The following is a 22978-nucleotide window of genomic DNA, read 5'->3' on the forward strand; positions in this document are numbered from 1 at the left end:
GTGTGTGAGTTCTCATCTGTCTGTGTGGTCTGTGTGTCTGCACACCTGTGTGTGTGTGTGTGTGTGCACGTGTGTGTGTGTGTGTGTGCAGAGGTGCCTGTGTGCAGGGTGCATGTGCTCACATGTACATGTGTGTGCTGTGTGCACAGGCAGAGCAGGGTGGGGCCATCCCATAATTTCCCACCCAGGCTCAGGGTCCCAACCCAGCTCAGGGACCCTCAGGGAGCACCACCTGCCACCCCTGTCCCCAGCCCCAGCCAGCAGTGCAGAACCAGGTGCCAACCCTGGTTCTGGGTGCCATTCATGAGTTCTGGGTGCCCTATTCAAAGCTGTGGGTGTCCCCTCAGGGTTCTGGGAGTCCCCAAGGCTCTGGGTGTCCCCCCAGGGCTGTTGGTGTCCCCAAGGCTGTGGGAGTCCCCAAGGCTGTGGCTGTCCTCAGGGCTCTGGGTGCCCCCCCAGGGCTGTGGATGTCCCCCTAGGGCTGTTGGTGTCCCCAGGGCTATGGGTGCCTCCCCAGGGCTGTGGTTGTCCCTCCAAGGCTGTGGGTGCCCCCCCCAGGGCTGTGGATGTCCCCCCAAGGCTGTGGGTGTCCCCCCAGGGCTGTGGGTGCCCCCCCAGGGCTGTGGATGTCCCCCCAAGGCTGTGGATGTCCCCCCAGGGCTGTGGCTGTCCCCAAGGCTGTGGGTGTCCCCCCAAGGCTGTAGGAGTCCCCAGGGCTATGGGTGTCCCCCCAGGGCTGTGGGTGCCCCCCCAGGGCTGTGGATGTCCCCAGGGCCGTGGGTGCCCCTGCCCCCCTCGCCGTGTCTCACCAGGAGGTGCCGCCGGTGTCGCGGTGCGGCCGCGGGCACGCCGGGCTCTCACAGCTCTGCACTGCTCAGGGAGTGGGGACACAGCTCTGCTCCCCCACTCCTGTCCCATTCCTGTCCCCACTGTCCCTCTGCCTCACTCACCAGCCAGGGCAGAGCCAGTGCATCTCCCTCTCCTGCTCCTCTCCCGTCTCTGCCCTCAGCCAGCTCCGTGCTGTGCCCTCACCCTGGCATCCATTCCCAGCGCCGTCCCCTCTCCAGCCCGAGCACCGCTGGATGCTTCCCCTCTGCCCTTTTATACCATCTTTGTTCATATGACCAGCACGTGGAAAGCCAGAGCAGAGCTCGGAAAAAAGCTCCTTAAGATGCTTTAATTCAGTTTCCTGGATCCCATGACTGAGCTCGGCCTCTGAACGAGGTCTCATGACTGTGGCACGCAGGCCCCAGCCATCAAAAGCCTCATTTATGTCCCAAATGAGACTTAAACCCCTCTTGGCCCATCACCCCATGTCCCCCATGCCCAGCCTGGACCCATGTGCCCCCCTGGCTGGGGGCTTCAAACCAGCTGGATGGACACCTGCCCTGACCCTGCTCTGCTCCAGCTGCAGGAGGGACTTTGGGGACACTCAAGGCCTTGGCTCTGCCTGCCCCCTCGAGGGAAAGGACACTACAGAGTCCTCCCCAGGTACCAAAACCATCCAGCCCTGTCCCCCACCCAGAGCCCCCGCTTCATCCCAAACCACAGCACCAGTGGAGGGAGGGGACAGAAGTGCCATCCTGAAGGGGACAAAGTGCTGTCCCAGTGGCTTATGGCCCAGTTTGGCCCCAGGTGGGGGGTTCTGTGCCCAGGACCCCCAGCCCACACCCTCTGAGACCCCTGCAGCTCTTGTAGGGGTGAGTGCTCCTCTCCTCCTCCTCATTCCAGCTGCTGAGTGAGGATGGAGCCTCCATCCTGGGCAGACACAGATCCAGATCCAAAGCCCTGATCCCTGATCCCAGTCAGGGCTCTCCACCATGGAAGTGGCACCCAGCAATGTCCATCTCCATGGACTCCCATATTCCTGACTTGGGGGATCAGGCTGAACTTCACAGACATTTTGCCTTTGTTTCAAACTGAGACACAGGAAACATAACCTTGAGCCACCTCAACATCCCCCCAAACCCAGCTCTGAGCCATCCTGCTGGAAAGGCAGAGCTGCCTGGAAGCTCAACAGGAAACAGGCAGCAGTAAGAGGATAAAAATACCCTGGGTGCAAACAGAACGTCTCTGTGCCAGGATTAGGGAGCCCTGGGACAGTGGGGCCAGAGAAAACCAGGCTGGGCAGCTTTGGCTTCCCACACTCGTGTGAGCCCAAGGCTCCCAAACCACCTGGCCACTGCTGGCAGAGGGATGGGGAAGGAGGTACTGGGGGGATGTGCAGGGAGAAGCCAGACATCTCAGCTCCTGGACCCCAAAATCCCCTGGAAATGGATGAGCCCTCCTCCAGAGCCATCCACATCCTCTTCCAGCTCCTGCACAGCCCCAGTACAAGGAAGGTTCACCCCTCCTCCTCTGGAACACCCTGCTCTGGTCCTGTGGGGAGCAGGGGGTCCTGTGCCCCCCTCCCTCAGCTCCCAGCCCCAAACAATAGGAGCATTGGAGTGCTCAGAGCATGGGGGTGCAGAGCCCCCCCGCCTGGCCCCTGAGCCCCTAAGGAGATTAAATCCCTCCTCACATGAGCCTGGGCCCCAGGGAGGGGAGGGGACACCGGGAGGACAGGGACAGGGAGGGGAAGGGCACAGCAGTGTTTTGCTGTTTGGGCTGGGGCCAGGGATGTCCCAGGGGCAGGAAAACTCACAAACAGCTCTTCCCAGTGTCCCAAAAATCACCAACCTGAGCCTCTGCCTTTCCCTGGGGCAAATTTCCCATGTGCTGGTGGGAGGACTCTGTGGGCCACCCATGCACCTGCCCCCATGGCCAGTGCACCCCCAGAATCACTGAGGTCTCCACACAGTTCAGAACTGGACATGGAGCAAGACAAAAATGTTTGCTCTCCCCAGGAACATCCCATGTACTCCAGGACCAGCCTGTGTCCCTCGCTGTGCTGGCCCTGGCATAGAGCAGGCCATGGGGATGTCCCCTCTCCCCTGTGGCACACCTGGCCCCCCCACAACTCCTGGAAGGCTGAGGCCATCCTCCACCTCTGCACCCGTGATCCCATGGGATCTCCTAATGACAGGGGACAGAGGAATGGGCTCCTATTGTCCCCAGGTCCCACTGGACACACAGACCTTTGCAGCCTGGTCCCAGGGGCCAAGGGCATCTTCCTCACTCCTGCTGGCACCTTGAGGAGGGCGACAAGCACAGGGATCTGGCCAAGGGCAACCCAGGGAAGGTGCTGAACAGGGGAAAGGTTGAGGGGCCAGACAGCCTGGAGCTGGGTGATGGGCAGGAGCCCCCAGGGGCACCCAGGGAAAGGGCACACACGGGTGAAACGTTAAACCTCTGCTCTTTATTTGCTGCCTGGTTTCCTCACCCCGCTCTCCGGGCAAGTGGTCCAGAGGTTTTCCAGGGGTGACCCGAACACCAGCAGTGCTCTGGGAAGGCTGAGCAGCGCCAGACTGGAGGAGGTGTGGGGCAGGGGGGCACCTCCTCCATGCATCCCCATAGTCCCCGTGGGGACACGGCCCTGCCCCAGCCTCAGGGTGAACACCCGGGAAAGCTCCATGGAGAGCGGGAGCTGCCACCTCCTGCCCCACCCACAGGGAGGGGCCGGGCCCCAGCCCCTCTCCAACTGCCTTATTGCTATGGGCAGAGCAGCAGAGCGGCCGGAAGGGACTCGGGGCGTCGCCGGTCTGGGAGAGGAGACGAGGACATGTCTGAAGCCAAGGATCCACCATGGAGGGTGGGCTCATGTCTCTGGGCAGGGGGAAGGAGGGAGCTGCCGTCTCTGGCCAGCCAGGCTGGTGGTGCCAGCAGCGCCGGGGCTGGCACCAGCAGGGAGGAGAGCTGTGCCCGTGTCCAAGAGCAAACACTGTCCATTGCAAGGCCTCCCTCCCTCTCCTGAGCCTGGAGCTGACGCTGAACAAACCTGCTACAGCTCCAGCAGCAGGGACGAGGGAGAGCTACCGGGAGAACTGGAGAAACGAGCAGAACCCCCCTGCCTGTCCCCTGGCTAGTTGCGCTGGCTGGCCAGCTCCTGGGAGATGAATTTCCGAAGGCGCTCGAGGTACTGGCTGTAGAGTTCAATGTCATTGTGCCCGGCCCCGTCCACCCACAGCGGCTCCACGGCCTTGGGGCAGCGCTCGAACAGCGCCAGGCCGTGGGAGAAGTCGATGACTTCATCCTCCGTACCGTGGATGATGAGGACAGGAGAGGTGATTTTGGAGATCTTCTCAATGCTGCCAAGAGAGTGGATGGGGAAAAGAGGAGAGAGAGGGGTAAGCACAGGCAATGAGACATTTCCACCCCTCCTGCCCCCGAAACATCCCCTGGGAGAGGGACCAGGAAATGCTCTTTGATCGTGGCAGAGCACAGGGACAGGGAGGGACACAGAGTTTCTGCCAGGGAAAAGATCTGCCCCAGTGTGACAGACAAGGAGCAGACAGCACTGACAACATCCCTGTGGGACCTCGGCAGGCCTGATGGGAACTGCTGCAGGACAGCCCTTCCCTGTTGGGATCAGCCCTGCTGGGCTCTGAGGAAGGGAAGCATGGCTGGTCCCAGCCCAGTCCCAAAGGCCACGCAAGGCCGGCAGGATGCAGAGTGTGGGCTGCTGGCTCCCAGCCACAGCTTCCGGCTTGGGGACTGTCCCCAGGGGCCCACTGGCCTGGCTGCAAGGGAGAGGCAAAGGAAGATTTTGTCTTCTCAGCACCACCCCTGCCATCTGAAGAGCAGGAAAATCCTCAAGGAATTACTCTTGGGGAATAGAGGGGTCCCAGGGACACCTGGCAAGGGGCCAGCAGCACAGCCCCAAAGCTGGCAGACAAAGTCACTGGACAGGGTGGCCAGGAGGTGATGCCACAGGGAACTGGGGTACACACATAGCACAGCCCTCAGGAGGGCACAATGATCCCAGAGAGGGCTACAACTCCCAGAGGGCACCAAACACAGGGCGAGAAGACACCAAAGGGGATGTTTAAACCTATCATGAAAAATGGCCAATATGGCACATGCCCCCTGGCTGTGACCAGAGCTGCTGTGGGCACTGCCCCTCCAAACCCCCCATGCCCTCTGCCCAGGGCACTCACTTGGGGAAGGCATCGAACCAGTAGGTCTTCTTGGTGTCGGGGAAGGCGACGCGCATGCCGGAGGTGAGCGGGGAGTGCAGCACGATGGCCGCGCACTCGTAGCGGGAGGCCAGGTCAACCGTGGGCACCGTGCCGATGCTCTGTCCGTACAGAATGATGTTCTCCGGGCTGATCCCGTACCTGCAGGGGACAGGGCGGGTCAGGGTCCGGGCACATCGCCAGGAGATACAGCTCAGGGGTTACTCTGCTCCGGTCACTGCACCCACAAGGCACCCAGCAGGGTGTGGGGTCTGTCCCCCTGACCTTCCCCCAGCCCCTCATGGCTGAGCCCAGGGCAGTTCCCTGCACTCCCAAAGGACCACGGAGGGGTCTCAGGGCTGAGCTGCCAGGTGAGTTCCGGGCGGTGTCAAGGCTTTCCCTCACCAGGTCACGGTTATAGGGTGTTCACAGACCCTACAGCCGTGTGGGGCAGCCCCAGCTCTGGGTCACACTGTGAGTCAGGCCCAAGGAAGAGGAGGCAGAGCCTGGCATGGCGCTGCACCCCAAACCCAGCAGGGGAACCAGAGCTGAGCCTGGCAGCTAGACAGGAAGCACAGCTTGTGCCGAGGTCATGCCCCGCAGCATCCCTGTCCCTCAGATCCCCCAGCTGCTCCCTCTAGTTTTCCAACCACCCCTTCCTGTCTCAAGTGGCCCAGGGTTCCCCTTCTGGGAGGTTTCCTGTTTTGCAGGCTGCTGGAGCGCGGGGTTTTCCTGAGGGCAGCAGGCTCACCGTGTGCGCAGCGCCTGCCAGGCAGCGTCGATGTCGGAGTAGAGGTTCCGCTCCGAGGGCTTGCCCGTGCTCACGCCGTAGCCCGAGTAGTCGTAGGAGAAGATGTTGCAGTTGATGCGGGTGCCCAGCCCGATGTAGAAGCTGCTCATCTGCCCCAGGTCCACGGCGTTGCCGTGGGAGAAGAGCACCGTGTACCTGGGACACGGGTACAGAACATTAACCCTGGGCACAGATAACCCCAGACGTGTGCCTCGGAGGCCAACAACCAAACTGCGGAACACTAAGGGCCAACACCCCTCTGGCCACCAAGGAAGGTCCTCATGACACTCTCAGGGACACCCAGACCCCTCTGCTGCTGGAGCCAGGGGCTCACTCCCAACGGGAACAGGCAGCTTGAAGGCAGGATGATGATTCTGTTCAAGTTTTTGAGTCTATTTTTGGTAAAAAGCTCAGTATTTGGGGCCGTTTGCCCAATGGGGATTTCAAGTAAGAATTCTGACAGCGTGTTTTTTCTCTCCTGAGCCTGGCAAGACACCAGATGCTGAGAGAGAAGTGAATTGTGGGAGTGACAAGGCACAAGAAATTTCCACCATAAGGAGAAAAACAATGCTAATCATAAAAATTAACACTAATAGCAGACTGATGGGAGCTTAGCTCCTTTCAGCCAGAGGGAGGGAGCAGGACCCACTCCCTGCTGAGCCCCTGCACTTGTCCAAGGGGTCTGTGGCCAGGCTGAGCCTCCAGTCCTGGCCTGGATGCCCAAGGAGCCCCAGCTGGAAGTCAGTGACAGGTCGAGCTGTGGGAGGTCAGACAGCCAGCAGCACCTGATGGTGTTTGGGAGGTCTGGTTTCACCCTCCAGCTCTGAAGCGTGAGATGCTGATCTTTGAGGACCTGTTGTTCCTGGGAGGATACAGGAAAGGGGTCAGCTGGGGTGACCTGGCCTCCCTCTGCACCTGAAACCCCCAAAACTATGGTGCCACTGCTCAGGGAGCAGCTGTCAAGTCCCCTCCTGTCTCCTCCTGCCAGGCACTGGCAGCAGGAGGGGGGGCTCCATCTCACACTCCAGCTCCCTAGCTCACACACTCATGGGAGTCACCAAACCCCTCCTAGCTTTCAGTTCCATCATCCTTTTCCTTGAGGAATCAAACATCCCTATGAATTTGACTAAACCAGGCTCTCCTGGTTGGCATGGGCAGTTGTCCATTCCCATGGTCACCGCAGGGCTGGGGACAGGGAGAAGCAGCTGCTGCAGCCACCCTGGTGCTCCCTGAAAACCAAGCTCTGTGCAAACAACTGGAGCATTGCGTCACTGCTGTGACTCTGGGGGATTGTGAGACAGCCTGGGGAATCCCCACATCCCTGCAGCCTCAGGCTTTGCCTCTGCTCCTGCTTTAACCCCCCTCCCAGTGTGGCCACAAGCCAGACCGGTCCTGGGAGCCCAGCTGGCCGGTCCCACCAGATGCCTCCAGAGCCCTGCAGCAGGGCCAGCTCCTCCAGCCACGCTCAGCCGAGGGACAGGAGGGGACAGGAGCCCCCAGCGCGGCCCCAGCTGGCACACCCAGGGCTGACTCACCTGGCGCCGGGCACGCAGCGGACGTACATGCAGCCGACGCGGTTCCCCCGGCTGCTCTTGGTGACGAACACCTCGATGTTGTCCAGCTCCCGCTGGGAGTACTGGAAATCCGCCCGGTCCTTCAAGTGCAGCTTCCAGCGGCCCGCGGCGCCCCGCAGGGAGCCCGTGCTGCCCACGGGGTCCGGCTCGGGCACCATGGCGTAGGTGGGCTCCGGGGGCAGGAAGGCGAGCTTGGCCGCGATGCGGCTGGGGCAGGGCGGGCAGCAGAAGAGGCAGCAGAGTTGGCTGATCGACAGCCCGTTCATGACGGCGGCGAGGCGGGAGGGGCAGCGCCCGGAGCGAGGGAGGATCCCAACCGGACAGAGGCCGGGAAGGACGCCGGCCCGCAGACGGCCCGTCCTCAGCTGGCCCTGGGCACGGCTGGCGCCGGCCGTGCAGCGCGGGCCGGGGCGTGCGGCGGGGCTGCCGTGTCCATCTGTCCGTCCGGCGGCTGCGGGGGCCTGCGGGCAGGGCGGGGGCTCTGAGGGCTCTGTCCCCTCTGTGACAAACGTGCTCCCTGCGGCGTCCCCCCCACCGCGAGCACCTCTGCAGCTCGCAGCCCCCACCGAGCCCACGCAGCCCCCCCCCCAAAATCAAACCTCCTGCCACATTCGCCAGCCCCCGCGGGCAGCCCACGCGGAAGGGGCGAGGACAAGCGCAGGATCTCACACACACCACCCCCACAGCAGCCGCACGGCTGGCGGGACAAAGGACACGGCTCCCCCGGGGCCACCTAGGTGCCGGCACAGGCGTGCGGGAGTGCAGAGCTCCCGATGAAAAGGGAGAAAGGGGAGAGGAGGGAAAAAAAAAAAAAAAAAAAAAAGGCAACTATTTTCTGCAAGTTTGGGCACAGGCTTGAGCTGAGGAATGTCAAGCCAGCCCACACCCCGAGGAATTCACTCCATCTGCTTCCGAAGGGCTGGGAAAGGGGAAGAAAGGGTGGAAGAGGAATATGGCACTGAAGCGGGGATACGGCACTGAAATATGCCGAAATACTGGGAGTGAAGGCATGCCCCGTACCCCGGTGGGAGCCAGGCTCCCTCAGGCCGGCGACCATTCAGGGTCAGGGCCGGTGTCACACCTGGCACGTGGCAGCCCGGTTCCTCCCAGGTTTGGCACACCGCGTGCCACTGGGACCAGCCAGTGGATCCCCCGAGTGCCACTGGGACCAGCACTCCCGGGGCAGACCGGGGAGTCCAGTGGCCGCACACCTGCACGGCGAACACGCGGGGAGGTGACACTACAGGCCACTACACCATCGTGTGTCACACTTGTGTCCCATATCTTGCACACGCCGGGACAAAGCCAGACACCAGCTGGGGACACCCCGCTGTGGGCAGGCAGCCCCGCCCGGCCCCTGCCCTCGCCCCACGCCTGCTGTGGGGCCCGACACACCGCACACACAACCGACCCCACACCCCCTGACCGCACACCCACCCACAGCCCCAGAGGGGGATCCATGCTGTACCCGGCCACTGACCTCTGTGGGGGCCCCCCACCACTGACTGCTGGGCCTGTGGGACCCCCACACCCCGCACACACTGACTGGGGGGGCTGTGGGACCCCCACAACCCGCACACACCGACTGCTGGGGCTGTGGGACCCCCACAACCCGCACACACTGACTGCTGGGGCTGTGGGACCCCCACACCCCGCACACACTGACTGCTGGGGCTGTGGGACCCCCACACCCCGCACACACTGACTGCTGGGGCTGTGGGACCCCCACACCCCGCACACACTGACTGCTGGGGCTGTGGGACCCCCACAACCCGCACACACTGACTGCTGGGGCTGTGGGACCCCCACAACCCGCACACACTGACTGCTGGGGCTGTGGGACCCCCACACCGACTGCTGGGGCTGTGGGACCCCCACACCCCGCACACACTGACTGCTGGGGCTGTGGGACCCCCACACCGACTGCTGGGGCTGTGGGACCCCTGCTGGCCTCCCTCCCACCACTGACTCCTCCCCTCAACTTACCCCTGTAGCACCCCCACCACTGAGCAGAGTTCGCCCCCTCTCTGTCCACTGTGGCCCTCCCACCTTGCTGACAAGCATGGAGACCACCCTCAACTCACACCGACTGCTGTGGGCCTCAATCCCCTCACTGCTCGCTGGGGGATCCCCCAAAACACACACGGAACAGTGGGACCCCTCCCCGATCACTGTGTGCGTGTCCCCCGCAGTCCCACTGACCCCCTGTAAGCCCCCTAACCCCCCCACTGAGCTCCTCGAGACCCTCCCCCGACTACTGAGGGCCCCCCATGAGCACAGACCGGCCCGCGCGGTCTCCCTCTGCCCCCACCGCCTGCTGTGGGGCCGTGAGCCTGTGCCGCCTGCTGGAGCGGGGCCTCACACACACTGACCGCTCTCCCCCCTCCACTGACCGGCGCGGACCTCTCACTGGGAGGGTCCCACACCCTCAGTGACCTGCGCGGGGCCCCTCACAAACATCCCCTGACCCCCGTGTCCCCACCGCGCTGACCAGCGGGGCCTCCCCTCCCTCTGTGGGACCCCCCACCAACACACACTGACCGCCCCCCCCCGCCCGCCGCACCCCGATCCCTGCCGGCTCCCCCCGCCGCGGCGGCGTCCCCACACGCTCCCCAGTCCATGTGCCCGTCCCTGCCCGGTACCTGCACATTCTCCCGGCCCCGCTCGCCGCTGCCCGAGGCCCCGCGGCCGTTGCGGCCTCCCAGGCGGGGGCGGCGCTGGCCCCGCCCAGGCCGGAAGTGACGCAATCGCCCGGCGCCCGTTGCCATAGGAACAGCGCGGCCGCCTCATGGCGGGACGCGGCGCGGCCTGTCCCTCCTCAGGCCCCGGATCCCCAATGGGGCTGGAAGGGACCTCTGGGCATCATCCAGTGCGACCTTGGCAGGGTCACCTGGAGCAGGTGGGCTTGCGATGTCTCCAGAGAGGGGGACTCCACCGCCTCCTGGGCAGCTGTGCCGTGCTCTGCCACCCTCAGTATAAAAAAGTTATTCCTCATGTTGAGTTGGGACTCCGTGTGGTTCAGTTTATGGCCATTGCACCACTGAAAGGAGTTCAACAAGATCCCCTCTTGTTGGAAAATACACCAAGTTTAAAATTCTTATTTTCTGACTTTAGTCACGTTTGTTCGCCTTTGCCCCGGGGGAAGGGAACTGAAGTTTCTCCTCAAAGCATTGTTCTACTAGGTGAGGCCTGATGAGTTCAGCATCTCAGCAGGCTGAGAGCAGCACAAGAGATAACGAGAGATAAGGGCCATCAAGAGCCATTGGCGACCCATCAGCGACCATCTACTGCACACCTGCCCCCCGGCACGGCCGGAGACACCTGGAAAAGGCTGATAAGAAATGCGGGAGTGAAGACCTAATTAACATCAGAAGCGAGGAAATCCGTATCCAGCAGGAAAACAAGTACTAAGAACTGCGCAACTCGTGACCAATGAATATTAAACCGCTGGATTTCTATGGGACTATATAAAATTTGAGAAAAATCTAGTAATTTGAGATAAATCATGGAGCGTGGTTCCCTGCGGCCGAAGGGCATCAGGGAGGGACGCCCGGGGGGGCGACAAGGGGAAAAAGAAGTCGGCGAAAGACAAGGTCCAGATCCTGAAGCAGGTCGTGAGCAGCAAGAAGCAGGAGGAGGAGCAGAAGCGCGGGCTGGACAAGAGCATCCCAGCGCAGGTGGCCTTCGAGAAGATGCAGGAGAAGCAACAAGTGGAGCTGGACCTGAAAAAAGCGTTGAAAACCCACAAGCAGTGAGTCGTGGAGATTAACAGGCACCTGGATGCTCTGAGCATCCAGTTTCTGCCTGAAGAAGCTGACATTCCCTACGGCACCCCAAAGTCAGCTGGGCTAAATGACCGAGCTGCTTGTCACGGCTGGAGCTGGAGCTGGAGCTGTGTTCTGTTTGTGTGAAGCAGGGCTGCCATGTACATCTGTCTATTCTCCATATTGCTGAATATAACTTCTGAGTTTTTATGACTTTATACTGTCTTGTTTTATAGTCTTTTTCTAAAAAAACCAAACACCCAACACTCTCACTCTTCTCTGGATTAAGCAAGCCCAGTTCCCGTGGTCTCCTCATCAGAGAGATGCTCCAGACCCCAAATCATCTTTTGGACTCTGCTGGGCCCTCTCCAGTAGCTCCTTATCCTTCTTGTCCCAGAACTGGACACAGCACCCAGCTGTGCCTCACTGTGGCCGAGTTGGGGACAGGATCCCTCCCTGCCCTGCTGGCCACACTTCCCAACGTCCCCCAGGGTCCCACTGTCCCCCCAGCCCCAGGACACTCTGCTGGCTCAGGGACAGTTTGTCATCCACCAGGACCCCCAGGTTCTTCTCTGCAGAGCTGCTCTCCAGGGTCACTCCCAGCCTATGCTGGGATTGCTCCTCCCTGGGTTCCTGACCCTGCCCTTGCCCCTTGCTGAACCTCCTCAGGTTTAACCCCCCCAGCTCTCACCCAGCCCCTCAAGGTCCCTCTGAATGGCAGCACAGCCTTCAGGTGAATTAGTCACTGCCCCCAGTCTGAATCACCGTGAAACCCGATCAGGATCCATTCTATCCCTCCAGCAGGTCGTTGCTACTGAACAAGGCTGGACGATCCCTGGGGACAGTGCTGACCACAGGTGGCCTCTGCTGTGCTTATCAGGCCCCTGGGAGCTCTGCATTCACCCAGCCCCACCCCCCGCCCCCCAGTGCATTTATCCATTTCCTGTGTCTACCTACCAAGATGTCACGGGAGACAGTGTCCAAAGCCTTGCTGAAGTCAGTCCTGGTGCCAAACACTGCCAGAATGCCCCCACATGGATATGGGGAGGGGAGGAGGCTTTGGGGGCCTGTCCCAAACTCCCTTTCCTGCTCCAGCCCCATGGAGGTGACAGCAGACAAGAAGGAATGCAGGAGAACCTCAGAGCCCCTCAAACCCCAGCCAGAGCTTCTTACTCAGCCAGAAGGTAAAATTCCAGAGTTGTCAGGGTCCAAGTGACCTCTGGAGATCATCCAGCCCAACCTCTGGTGGATCTGAGATCCAGGGGGTGCAGGTCCAGGCTGCTTTGATCCCCAGCCAGCACCAAGTACTGTGAATAACCATCCACAAGGAAACTGAGGCACAGAGCCCCACAGCCACCCCAAAAAAGCCCAGAGTCAAGTGGTACCCCCACAGACACCCCTGCCTGAAACAGAGCACTCACAGCATCCAAGCAAACTAGACTGTGTTGTATTTACACTCATGGACAGGGAGGAAGGAACAGGGAAAAGGGCAGTGCTGGAAAAGCAGGCGGCTCTGGGCTTTCCCAACGGATCCATGGGAGCTTCCTCGGGGCTGGTGGCTGCAATTCCTGCTTCCCCTGAGAGTGAGGGATCATCCTCAGCCAAAAGCTCTGTGGCAAACACAGCCTGGCCATGTACCAGCTCTGCAGCTGGCCCAGGTGTGTCCAGGGGTAACACGTGCAGCCACTTGCATGCTACAGCCAGAATGTCAATGTTATCCAGAAGGAAAAACCTGAGGAAAAGGCTGGCAGGAGGCAGCCTCCCTCCTCTCTGTGGTGAAGTGGGGATTTGCATCAGTTTGGATGTTCAGAATGCTACCACAGGATGGCAGCTGGCATAGAGCACACACTGCTTTGGCTGGAGCAGACTGCAAAAATCAAACACTCAGAAGGATCTCATTACCAGAACCTGGGCAGAACTGCCACAAGCAGGGCAGGAAAACAGCCCTTGGAAGGAAGGAGCTGCTGTGATTTCCCCAGCTGGGCCCTGCAGCTCTGCCCTCCAACAGCAAGGGAAACACTTCCAAAGCGTGGGATGGCCAGCAGTGGGACAGAGGCTGCTGCTTGTCCCCTGGGACACATCTGGGTTTCTCTGCTTGTGAGAGCCAGAGCCCCATGGTCACAGCCCTGCTCTGGGTGCTCCCAGGAATCCCCCAGGCATGGAAGTGCCTGTGGCTGTGCCCCAGGAGCCTCTGCCTGCTTTGTCTGCATCCCTGAGCCCCAGGTCCTCCCAACAGAGCCCTCCGGGTTCTGGGGTGGTACTGAGATGGCATTTGGCTTTTCCTACACCTCCCTTCCTGTGTGTGTGAGTGTGTGCACCCCCAGAGCCTTCCAAGTGCCTTTTGGGGTGCTTGAGGCCTCTGAGTTCTCCTCCAAAGTTCTCCTTCTGCCTTCCCTCGTGCCCCAGAGCCCTCCCTGGGCTTTCCAGCACCTCAGGGAATTCTGAGTCTCTCAGTGAGCCCAGAGGCCTCCAAGCACCTCTCCCTGCTCCCTGGGTCTCTCCATGGGTGTTTCTGAGGCCCCACCTGGACTTCTGGGCACCCTGGGACCCTCCATGTGACTTTCCCTGTGCCCCAGTTCCCTCTGTCTGGCAGAGGAGTGCAGCTGGGTGGGCTCCCCAAGCTCTCCCCAATACCAGCATGGCCCACACAGGAGGAGGGGACCCCACTGTCACCTTGATGCAGGGACAGGTCCAGAAGCAGAGGTGTGGGGACCTGAGCTTTGTGCACAACCCTGATGAGAGTGACTCGTGTAAGGCAGAAGGCAGGGAGAGAGGAGAGAAGGGAGAGGAGAAAGGGGAGAGGAAAGATGGGAGAGAGGAGAGCAGGCACAGGCAGCGCTGAGGGACACACACCTTGCTGGGAAAGCAGCTGGGGTTACCAGGGGTGCTGAAGCAGGAGGCTGGAGCAGGGCTCCCTCCCTGCAGAGAGAGGCACAAGGCAGTGAGCAGAACCTCGTGGAAGGTCCTGCCCAGCCCACATCACTTCAAGCCATAAAATAACTTCTCTGTGCCAGCATCACTGCTCAACCCCCTTGGTGCTTCTCCAACAGCATCAACAGAGGGTGGGGAGAGGGGTCAGGGGTGTTGGAACTACAGAATCAACTTTTCTGCATCTGAGAGCAAACACCTCCCGGGGAGCAGACGGCAGCCTGGCTGCCAGGATCCCCCAGCTCCCGGGATTACAGGCAGAGGGAACAGAGTCCAGCAGCTGCTCAGGGACTGCAGCCACAAGTCCTGGGTGGTTTGCAGGACTCAGAGCTGCTGGGAAGGGAAAGGCTGCCCGGCAGAGCCCGGCTGCTCATGCCTGCAAACCGCCCTGCAAGAGGCAAGTCTGAAGGTCTTAGTGCTGGAGCAGCGGGGCAGGACGGTCCCTTTCCTTTGGGAAGCTGGTTGAGAACACATCAGCTGAGCTGTGGCTGTCAGACAGGCAGGAGGGGAGAGGAGGAAACACCGACTGCCAGAGGTGCGAGGAGTCCCCATGTCCAGGTGCCGGGTTCGTGTGCGCTGCTGGAGTCACCCTCGCACCGCCGCAGGGGCTGGGAGGAGGAGGAGGGAGGCTGGGAGGAAGGGGAGGAGCACCAGGCAGCCTGGCTGCAGTTCGATCTGCTCAGACCCCTTCACAACTTCTGGATCTTCTCGGCGATAACGATGGGGTTTTCCTTGCGGATCTTCTCGGCAGCTTCTGCCTTGTAGTCGTAGGGGCAGGCGTGCATGTCAGAGTACCGGTGAATGGCACAGAACAGGTTCCCGCAGCGGCAGTCGAAGCCTGAGGGGAGGAAGAGCAGGGACAAAGCCACATCAGGCCTCATCCAGCCGGGCAGGAAGGCAGCAAGGCCTGGCTCCTTCCTGCCATGCCAGGAAATGCCACCAAGGCACAGAGGGAGAGGGGCTTGCTGTCCCCCACAGGCCAAAGGGACTCTTCATTTGGGGAAGCCCGTGGGTGGCTCTTTGCTTTCCTCTGGCTCAGGAGCTCTGCATGCTTTGGGCAGCCCCAGCTGTCACATGGTGGGAAACGCTCGCAGAGCAGCTGCTGCCCATGTTCCCTGGGGACAAGGGACGTGCCAGGCACTGCAGAGTGCCAGATTGCTAATCCAGACCAGGCTCCCCAGGCAGCCCGAGCTGGGGCTGAGCCCTCCGAGCCAGTCCAGCTCCCCAGGGTCACACAGCAGCAGCTGGACAGACCAGCAACAAGCAGCAGAGCTGTCACCACGTTAGGATTATGTTTGAGCTACTTAGGCTTCAAAATTCCCAGTGTAGTCACTTCACTCAGGGGCAATGCTCAGAGTGCTACCATTAACAAAGCACACTGGGAAAGCAAGGCAGGGAACAAGCAGGGCATGTCCTGCAGGGAATTTCACTGCCAGGGAATCATGCTCTGTCCCTTCATGTTTTTCCAACTACAGGCTGTAAAGCCCACAAACACCTTGCTCCAAGGTGCCAATTTACTCCTTGTTGAGAAAACTCATTTTATCCTAAATGCCTTGAATTCACAGGAGTTCTCTGTAAGCTAAGTCCTAAAGGAGAGAACAGAGAACTTCTCATAGTTTAAAGCTCTTAAGGAAATACTCATCCAGGAAAACAATCCTCTCTGCAACCTGAAGGATGGGCACAGAGTACCCAGCCCAGCCCCAGCTTTATAAGCCCATCTCCCATTCTAGGACAGTGCCTGCAGATTTCCAGGCAAGCTCAGGTTCAAACTTCCCAGTGTAGACTTTGCCAAAGTTTCTTACATGAAAACAGCCAGTCCCTGGCTGCTGGATGCACCAAGCAGGCTACAGAAGCAAGTGCTCTGCCAGAACAGCATAACCTGCAGAACTCTAGAGTTAACTTTTTTCCAGGGAAGCACTAAATGCCAGAGATAATTTAGGGGAATGATGTTTTTATTAACAAACCGCAGCCAACTTAATTGCTTCACTTTCCAGGAGCCATTTTCCCATTGACAGCAGTGCCCTGACACCATCCCAGCACTTCTCTCTCCAGCTTTACAGGCTGCATGCTGAGAGCCATCCTGCTCTCAGGAAGCTAACAGTGGAAATCAAGCAGCATTAACAAATGGGATGAGTCTTGCAGAGGGATTTTCCATTTGGGTCTAGCTCAGTTCATGTCACTGTTACGAAAGCTTTACCACAGACCTGACCAGGAGCAGATTCTGATCCACAGTGAGCTCTGCCTTCCTCTACAGCAGCTTCTGCCAAGAAGCAGAAACAACCAAGAGGTGCTGCTGCATCCAATCCTGCTCCCAAGGGCTGCCAGGATCCTGGCAGTGAGTGGGATGTTCCCTAGGCTGCTGCCTCAGCCAATGCTGTTGCAGGTCAGAGCTCTCCTCCCTCCTCTCCTGCAGCACCATAGCTCCAGGATGGATTTGGGGGAGCTCCAGCCTCTGGCCCTCCAAACCCAGCAGCACCACAGCACTGTGCTCACAGGGCTCTCACTCTGGACTGCTTAGGGCACAGGGAAGTGTTCCCAGAGCCAGGCACTCACCAGTCAGCCCAATCTTCTTCCGGCAGGTGAAGCAGCGATTCTTCTTCGGTTTCGGTTTTTCCGAAGCCGTCTTGCCCTCAGCCGTGTTCTGGGATATCTCAAGCAGGGTACCTGACACAGAGGCAAGAGTTTTGCTGCCCTTCTGGATAAACCAAATGTTCATTTTATTACAGGAGCTACTTGAGGCTCAAGTGACTCTCCATGTGCACAATACCCTGGCTAACATACCCCAAACTGTGAGATCTGCCTTGTTCCTTGGAGATCTCCACGTCACAGCTTTCTCTCTGTTCCAAATGCCTTAAATCCAAAGCTGGAGTGGCCACTGGACAGTGACTGGATAGTCACTACAGCTCAGCTGCTGTACAGCAACACAGCTGTCAGCTGAGCCCACAGTTAATCTTCGCAGGAGAAAAAAAGTTAACCCCTTGTAAGTACTACTAATTATTTTTGCTGACTCTTATGTAAGTGTTCCCCATATGTAGGTCTTAGAATGCTTTATACAGATATCCATCACTGCCTCTAATCTACCAAAGGGAAAACTGAGCTCTCAAAGCCAGATTGTTAAAGGTCACTGATGCTTAGCAGGATTTCCTCCAGTACCTAAGCAGGTTAGAGAAGTCAACAGGAGGGAGGAGTTCCAACTGCCCGCTGGAGCACCTGCGGTGCAGGCTGCTCTGAGGAGACTAAACAGAGACAGCTTTGTGGAGCTGACCCTAAACAGCTTCCTAAAAACTACACAGCAAGGCAGATGAAAGGGACAGGCTCTCCCAAGCCTTTTTTTAACAGCCTCTCACCTGCCTGTTGTAAATTGTCTCCTGGGCTTGTAGACAAAGGATTACCAAACCCAAAATGCCCAGCCATGTGTGGTGACTAGAGCCTGGCTTTTTAGCAACCAATAGCTCCTGGATTTTTTTTAGCTTTCAATTCAAGCAAGCTGTCAGCTGAGTAAAGGAGGGTGTCTGCATGCAGATCACCTGCTTATGGCATCAGCTGGAGGATGTGCCACACTGGGCAATGACTCTGCTGCTCCTCAATCACATCAGGGCACCCACTGTGTAACACCCCCGAGGGACAGGTGCCCCCATCACTCAGGGTGGCAACAGCAGGCCTCCACTGCCCCCAGGCACTGTCACAAACGAGTCTCCTCTCTCCAAGCCTCCCATGGATCCGTCTCCCTCCCTCCCCCTCGGGAGCTGGCAGGGGAGTGCCGCCAGCAGAGCGCGTCAGGCTGTGGGACGCTCCGGGCTCGCTGCCATTCGCTGCGAGAGGCGTCATGGAAGATTATCTCCTGCCAGCCACTCCAGGGTTGGCAGCCACTCAGCCCTCAGCCCACAGAGCAATCTCTATTGGCCTGCCCTCAAGCACAGTATTTGCTCTCCTCCCTGTCACCAAAACAAGAGTTTCCTCCTCGGCTCCCAGGTGTGTCTTTACTTCTGGGAGGGGACACACCCCAGGGTCAGCAGCTGTCCCTGCTGCTCCAATGGACTCCTGAGCTCAGTGCCACTCAGACCTGTGCAAAGAACAAACCAACCACCCTACCTGATGAGGAAGAAGCTGATGAGGCTTCATCTGTCTTGCTGAATTCCTCTGTCTCATTGCTAGTTTCCTCTCTGGATATGCTCATGGCTGTCATCTGATGGGTCACAGGAGTCTGAGCGCTGGGAGCATGTGCAGCAGACAAACAAAAAGAGAAAACACAACTGTTTTCATTTGATGGACGGTTATGTGGGAGAGACCTTCAGCCCATAAAGTTTATTTCCTTATATTCAAAAGTAGGTCAGGAGCACAGCAGGTCAATTCCCCTTGAGATCTGGGATCAAAGTTCTTTACAGACATAAATGGAATGAATCTGTGATGATCTCAGTTTCCTTTTCCACCCAATTATATCTCAAAGCCAAAGCAAGAGTCCATACAAACAAGTCCAGGGGCAGGGAATCACAGTTATGAGTCAGGACTGTAATGTGATGGTAGAGCTCAGTGCAGCTCTATCCTCCTTCCCATCAAACAGGCCCAAGGTCTCTAATCCTGCTGTCACAGCTTGCAGACTGGGTCAGCAGCAGTTGCTTTTACTTAGAATCACGGGACATTCTGAGTTCATGATCCTCGTGATCCTTCCAAGTCCAACTCTTAGCCCTGCACAGGAAAACCCCAAAAATCCCACTTCTTGGGACTGAGCAGAAATGGAACAGTTGAACAGGAACAGACAAGGTGCACTGGCTTCAGGAGTACAAAGACACCACTTAATTTACTACCAACCCTCTGGTACCTCACTCTACACATCAGGCATCAAGAACAGCAGAGACATCTCAATCTTCCAAATAAACTAGAGACAGTGCAGTTTGACCCAGCCTGTTTACAGACTGACCATGTAAAGGATGATAGCCTGCCCCTTGTGTCCCAGAGCTGGATTCTAGCAGGGTCTAGATCCCCTCCCCTCCAGACTCTGCCCCTACCTGGCCTTTGCATCCTCAGGTGTGGAGTCTCCCTCGGCACGCTGTCCTGCGATCACCTCGGGAGCCATGGGGCTGCTGCTGGGACCACTCGGTGCTACGAGACAACAACAGGCTTGGTCAAGTCTCTGAGAAGTATCAGCAAGGTCCTCAGGTGCTTTGCAGCCAAGGAGAAAGCAGAATGAGCACTTTCCAGCAGCCTTTACACTCCTGTTCCCTACTGGAGCTGGGAGGGCACACCCCTGTTGGGATCACTCCCATATCCCTACACTCTCCTCTCCAAATTTGTGTATGGGACTCTGTGGGACACCAGTGCTGTCTAGGTCTTGAACCCAATGGCACTTTGCAACTTCTCCAAGGTGTAAGAACCAGATCCTCATCTGCTGAAAGGAAATGGCTTCAACAGACACATAGGTTTGTAGGTTTGTGTCAGCTGAGGATCTAAGCTGGGATCTTAGGCAAATCCTTTGTCAGGAAAAGTCACGTTCCTGAGCATATTTTGTGTGAGTGACTCAAGGGAAGCCACGATTACCCTCAGGAATAAACTGTGGAAGAACTCTCAGAGGTACTTCTCACTCTGTACATGGGGCATCTGCACAAACCCCCAGCAAAAGAAATGCCTGCTTTTGTTGCAGAGAACATCCTTCTCCTGCTCCCATCCCTAGTGCAGGAAACAAACCTTGTAAGTTATGGCTTTTAGATATCACACTATTAAGATAAGAATATTATACAAATAGGCCAAATAAAATTTAATTGTGGGGCTTTGTCATGGTTCCCAGCACTCAGCACCTAATCAGGGAGCAGTAAATAGCTGAAAGCTGGGATTACCATTAGCAAAAGTGAAATTTTACAGTTTACTGGAAGGTGCTGGCTGGGATGGGGCTTCACAAACTGGTGAGACTGGGAAGAAAATAAGTGCCCCTCCTGACAGGAAACAGAAGTGCTTGAGGGTTTGGGTCCTTGATTTAGAGCCTTGGGTATCCATGGAGAGGGAAAGATGATTTTTCTAGGAGGGGGTAAATCTGCTGGTGGCCAGGTACCAGCACCATGTTCTATCACAGTTGCTGAACACAGTTTGTACCCAGACACCCATTTAAGACAGATTTCCAGGAAAAAATCCTCTACCTGGAGGGCTTATCCGGTCACTGCTCTGCTGCCTCTGCAGGAACTCCTTGTAGCACACGGAGCACATGCCGTTGGTCCGGGGGCTGCCATAGAACCCGCAGCCCGTGGTACACAGCAGAGGCACCTGCGTCTGGTTCGTCTCCTGAGCCATCCTCGTTCCTCTCAGGCACCGAGCTACAACCAGGAATCAAAAATAAACCCAGGACAGCTGTGAGGGCCGGAGCGCTTGGGCATTGTGTGCTGCAGCTGATCAGGAAGGAGCACAAAGGATCCCAAGAGAGCCTGGTTCCTGCATTGTGCACAACACGACCCCAGGCCCCCGAGCAATTGGGGCTCCTAAAATCCATGTCCTGGGGCCCTAAGCCACCCAGAGCTCAGCAGCCAGGAGCTGCCCAGACTGGAAGGCAACAGGAACTGGCTCCTGGCTCTCCCTCCTGCACCACGAGGCTCCCTGAACTCCTGGTGACACATGAGCACATCAGACCCGAACAATCCACCCTCCAGCAGCACAAAATGTGCCCCCACAGCACGACTGATGCCCCCTGTGAACACCCACACCTCAAATGCCCAGTGCAGGCCCAGTCAGTCACATTTTGGTTTTCATTTCAAGCCTGGTTTAGTTTTTTAATGCTCAGGAAGATGACGCAAGCAATGCAAAAAGAAGCCACTGACGCTCTGTTCTGACATACGTGGGTAAGGGGAACGTTAGCATGGTTAGGCTGGAAATAAGGATAAGGTTTTCTTCCCAGCAGTAAGATGTGATTCCAGAACACCTTCCCAGGGAAAACAGCTGAGATGATGAAACCCAGTCTTAAATTTAATCTGAATAAATTCTCTCTGGATCACATGCAGTTACCTCCAACCCCAGGAACTGGCCCCTTCCAGCCACACACGGTGTAGCATTTACAGGGCCAAACCCACCGCAGTGCTCCAAATGAGAACCATGAGGCACAAACAAAAACCACACACAATTCCAAGGCGTGTGGACAACGTGGCTGCAGCCAGTCCAGCTCTGACACAGAACAAGGGGAGAGGACGTGTGCAGGACCATGGTGGGTGCGGGTGGCTCCAGCTGGGCACAAAGCCACGGCGTTGGTACCAGGGGCTCCCAGCAGTGCTGCCTTTGTGGGATGCACGAAGCACCCACCACCTCCCAGCCAGCTCTGCCGCTTCCCTTCCTGCTCCTACCAAACTTGCTTCACCGAGGGAATAAACAAGAGGAACATGAAATCATTACCCTGCCAGGAGCGCTCCCGTGGGACGGAACCGGATCCCCTCTGGTTTATCCCTCCTCGTCCTCAGCGGGGGGATGCGGGTCTCGGCTCCGCACCGGGGGTCCCTCGCAGAGCTCAGAGCAGCGCTCCCATCCCCACAGCGGGATCCTCCCGGCCCGAACCGGCCTCTCCTCGGGCGCTCGCAGCCAGGGCAGCCCCGGCAAGCGCTGGATCCTCGGGGGTCCCGGCCGGCACCCGCTGCCACACGGCCGAACCTTCGGCAGCTGCTGTGGATCGAGCGTCCCTGCAGACAGAAGGGGCCGCGGGCTCAGCCCTCCCCGAGCGCCGCACGGCCCGGCCGGACGGGCCGAGCCGCCGCCCCCGCCGTGCCCGGGCTGCCCCCGCGACCCCCCTCCCGGCCGGGGAGAGACCCCCGCCCGCCGCTCCCGATGTGGGCCCGGCCGCCGCCCCCGCCCCCCCGCGGCCGGGCCCCGCGCCCCGCTCCCGGCCCGCCGCGCTAATCGAGGCCGAGGCTCCGCGGCCTGCGCGGAGCGAGAGCCCCGGGCCGGGCCCCGCTGGCCGGGCCCCACTCACCGGCGGCGGAGGAGCGCGGGCGGCCCCGGGCCGGGCCGGGCCGGCCCCGGGAGGCTCAGGCGGGCGGCGGGCACGGAGCGCTGCCGGGAAACATGGCGGGCGCGGGCCCCGAGCGCCTCCCCCGGGGAGGGCCCGGGACGGGGGGGACGGGACGGGGGGGACGCGGGGCCTGGGACGGGGCCGGGGGCGCGGGGGCAGCGGGGATAGGGCGGGGGGCTGTGACACCCCCGGTACGGGGCGGGGGCTGGGGGCGGGTGTGCTCCAGCAATAGGGGAGGGGGCTGAGACCCCCGGCTGTGAGAACGAGAGTGTAGGAGTGCTTCGGGAATAGCGCGGAGGGCTGACACCTCCCTCCCTCCCCCGCCATGGGGACCGAGGCACAGGGGAGGGGGCTGGGGTACTGGTGTGCCTCAGCAATAGAGGCGAACGCTGTGGGTCCCTGGTTATAGGGACTGGGGTATACATATATGCATGTCTGACCCCCTTGGCTGTAGGGGCGGGGTTAGAGATGTGCCCCATCTACAGTTGAGGGGGCTGAGACCCTCCTGTGAGGATATGGGGTGGGACACAGCCATGTGAGAGAGGGGTCTGGGAGCCCCCACTGCAGCGTGGTCACAATCAGACCCAGGCTGTAGGAAGTGGGGTGAGACCCTTGTGCCTCAAGCCATAGGGCATGAGACACAGATATCGCGTGGCTGGGGCATGCAGAGGCTGGGACACTGCAGGGGCTTCAGCTGTCGGACATGGCTGTAGCTGCTGGGGGAGAGGAGGGCGGCACTCTGCTCACAGCCCATCCATAGGGACGGGATGCAGCCAGCTCTGCCCCAGCGGATGGAGAGGGGCTGGGACCCCCAGCTTTGTTTCTGGGACTGTACATCATCCACGGTGTGGATGGGTGGGATGCTCCAGGGGTCTGCAGCTGGAAGGGGCTCC

The 22978-nt window shown here is 59.3% G+C and overlaps 2 protein-coding genes across 2 annotated transcripts; both read right to left on the reverse strand.

Moving 5' to 3' along the window:
- Positions 1-3276: 3276 nt before the first annotated feature.
- Positions 3277-10137, reverse strand: ABHD17A (abhydrolase domain containing 17A, depalmitoylase). The gene is made up of 5 exons (XM_056512606.1): positions 10061-10137; positions 7380-7879; positions 5806-6000; positions 5037-5216; positions 3277-4187 (listed from the first exon to the last, which is right to left on the reverse strand). Exons 2-5 carry the CDS (start codon positions 7682-7684, stop codon positions 3962-3964), a joined length of 906 nt encoding a protein of 301 aa, XP_056368581.1. The 5' UTR covers positions 7685-7879; positions 10061-10137; the 3' UTR covers positions 3277-3961.
- A 2470-nt stretch (positions 10138-12607) lies between these two features.
- On the reverse strand, positions 12608-22173 carry LOC130264432 (AN1-type zinc finger protein 5-like). The gene is made up of 7 exons (XM_056512607.1): positions 22047-22173; positions 21476-21756; positions 20239-20412; positions 19117-19210; positions 18203-18321; positions 16664-16774; positions 12608-14948 (listed from the first exon to the last, which is right to left on the reverse strand). The coding sequence occupies exons 3-7, from the start codon at positions 20387-20389 to the stop codon at positions 14800-14802; spliced, it is 624 nt and encodes a 207-aa protein (XP_056368582.1). The 5' UTR covers positions 20390-20412; positions 21476-21756; positions 22047-22173; the 3' UTR covers positions 12608-14799.
- Positions 22174-22978: the final 805 nt, after the last annotated feature.

The sequence above is a fragment of the Oenanthe melanoleuca genome, chromosome 28, assembly GCF_029582105.1.
Source record: "Oenanthe melanoleuca isolate GR-GAL-2019-014 chromosome 28, OMel1.0, whole genome shotgun sequence".
NCBI lineage: Eukaryota > Metazoa > Chordata > Aves > Passeriformes > Muscicapidae > Oenanthe > Oenanthe melanoleuca.

Coding starts and splice junctions, on each gene's coding strand:
- ABHD17A (XM_056512606.1), bottom strand. CDS start 7,684: ATGAACGGGCTGTCGATCAGCCAACTCTGCTGCCTCTTCTGCTGCCCG. Junction 6,001..7,379: donor CGCTGCGTGCCCGGCGCCAG/GTGAGTCAGCCC, acceptor CCCGTGTCCCAG/GTACACGGTGCTCTTCTCCC. Junction 4,188..5,036: donor TGGTTCGATGCCTTCCCCAA/GTGAGTGCCCTG, acceptor CTCTCTTGGCAG/CATTGAGAAGATCTCCAAAA.
- LOC130264432 (XM_056512607.1), bottom strand. CDS start 20,389: ATGGCTCAGGAGACGAACCAGACGCAGGTGCCTCTGCTGTGTACCACG. Junction 19,211..20,238: donor TGACCGGATAAGCCCTCCAG/GTAGAGGATTTT, acceptor GTTGTCTCGTAG/CACCGAGTGGTCCCAGCAGC. Junction 14,949..16,663: donor GAAGAAGATTGGGCTGACTG/GTGAGTGCCTGG, acceptor TCCTCCCCTCAG/GCTTCGACTGCCGCTGCGGG.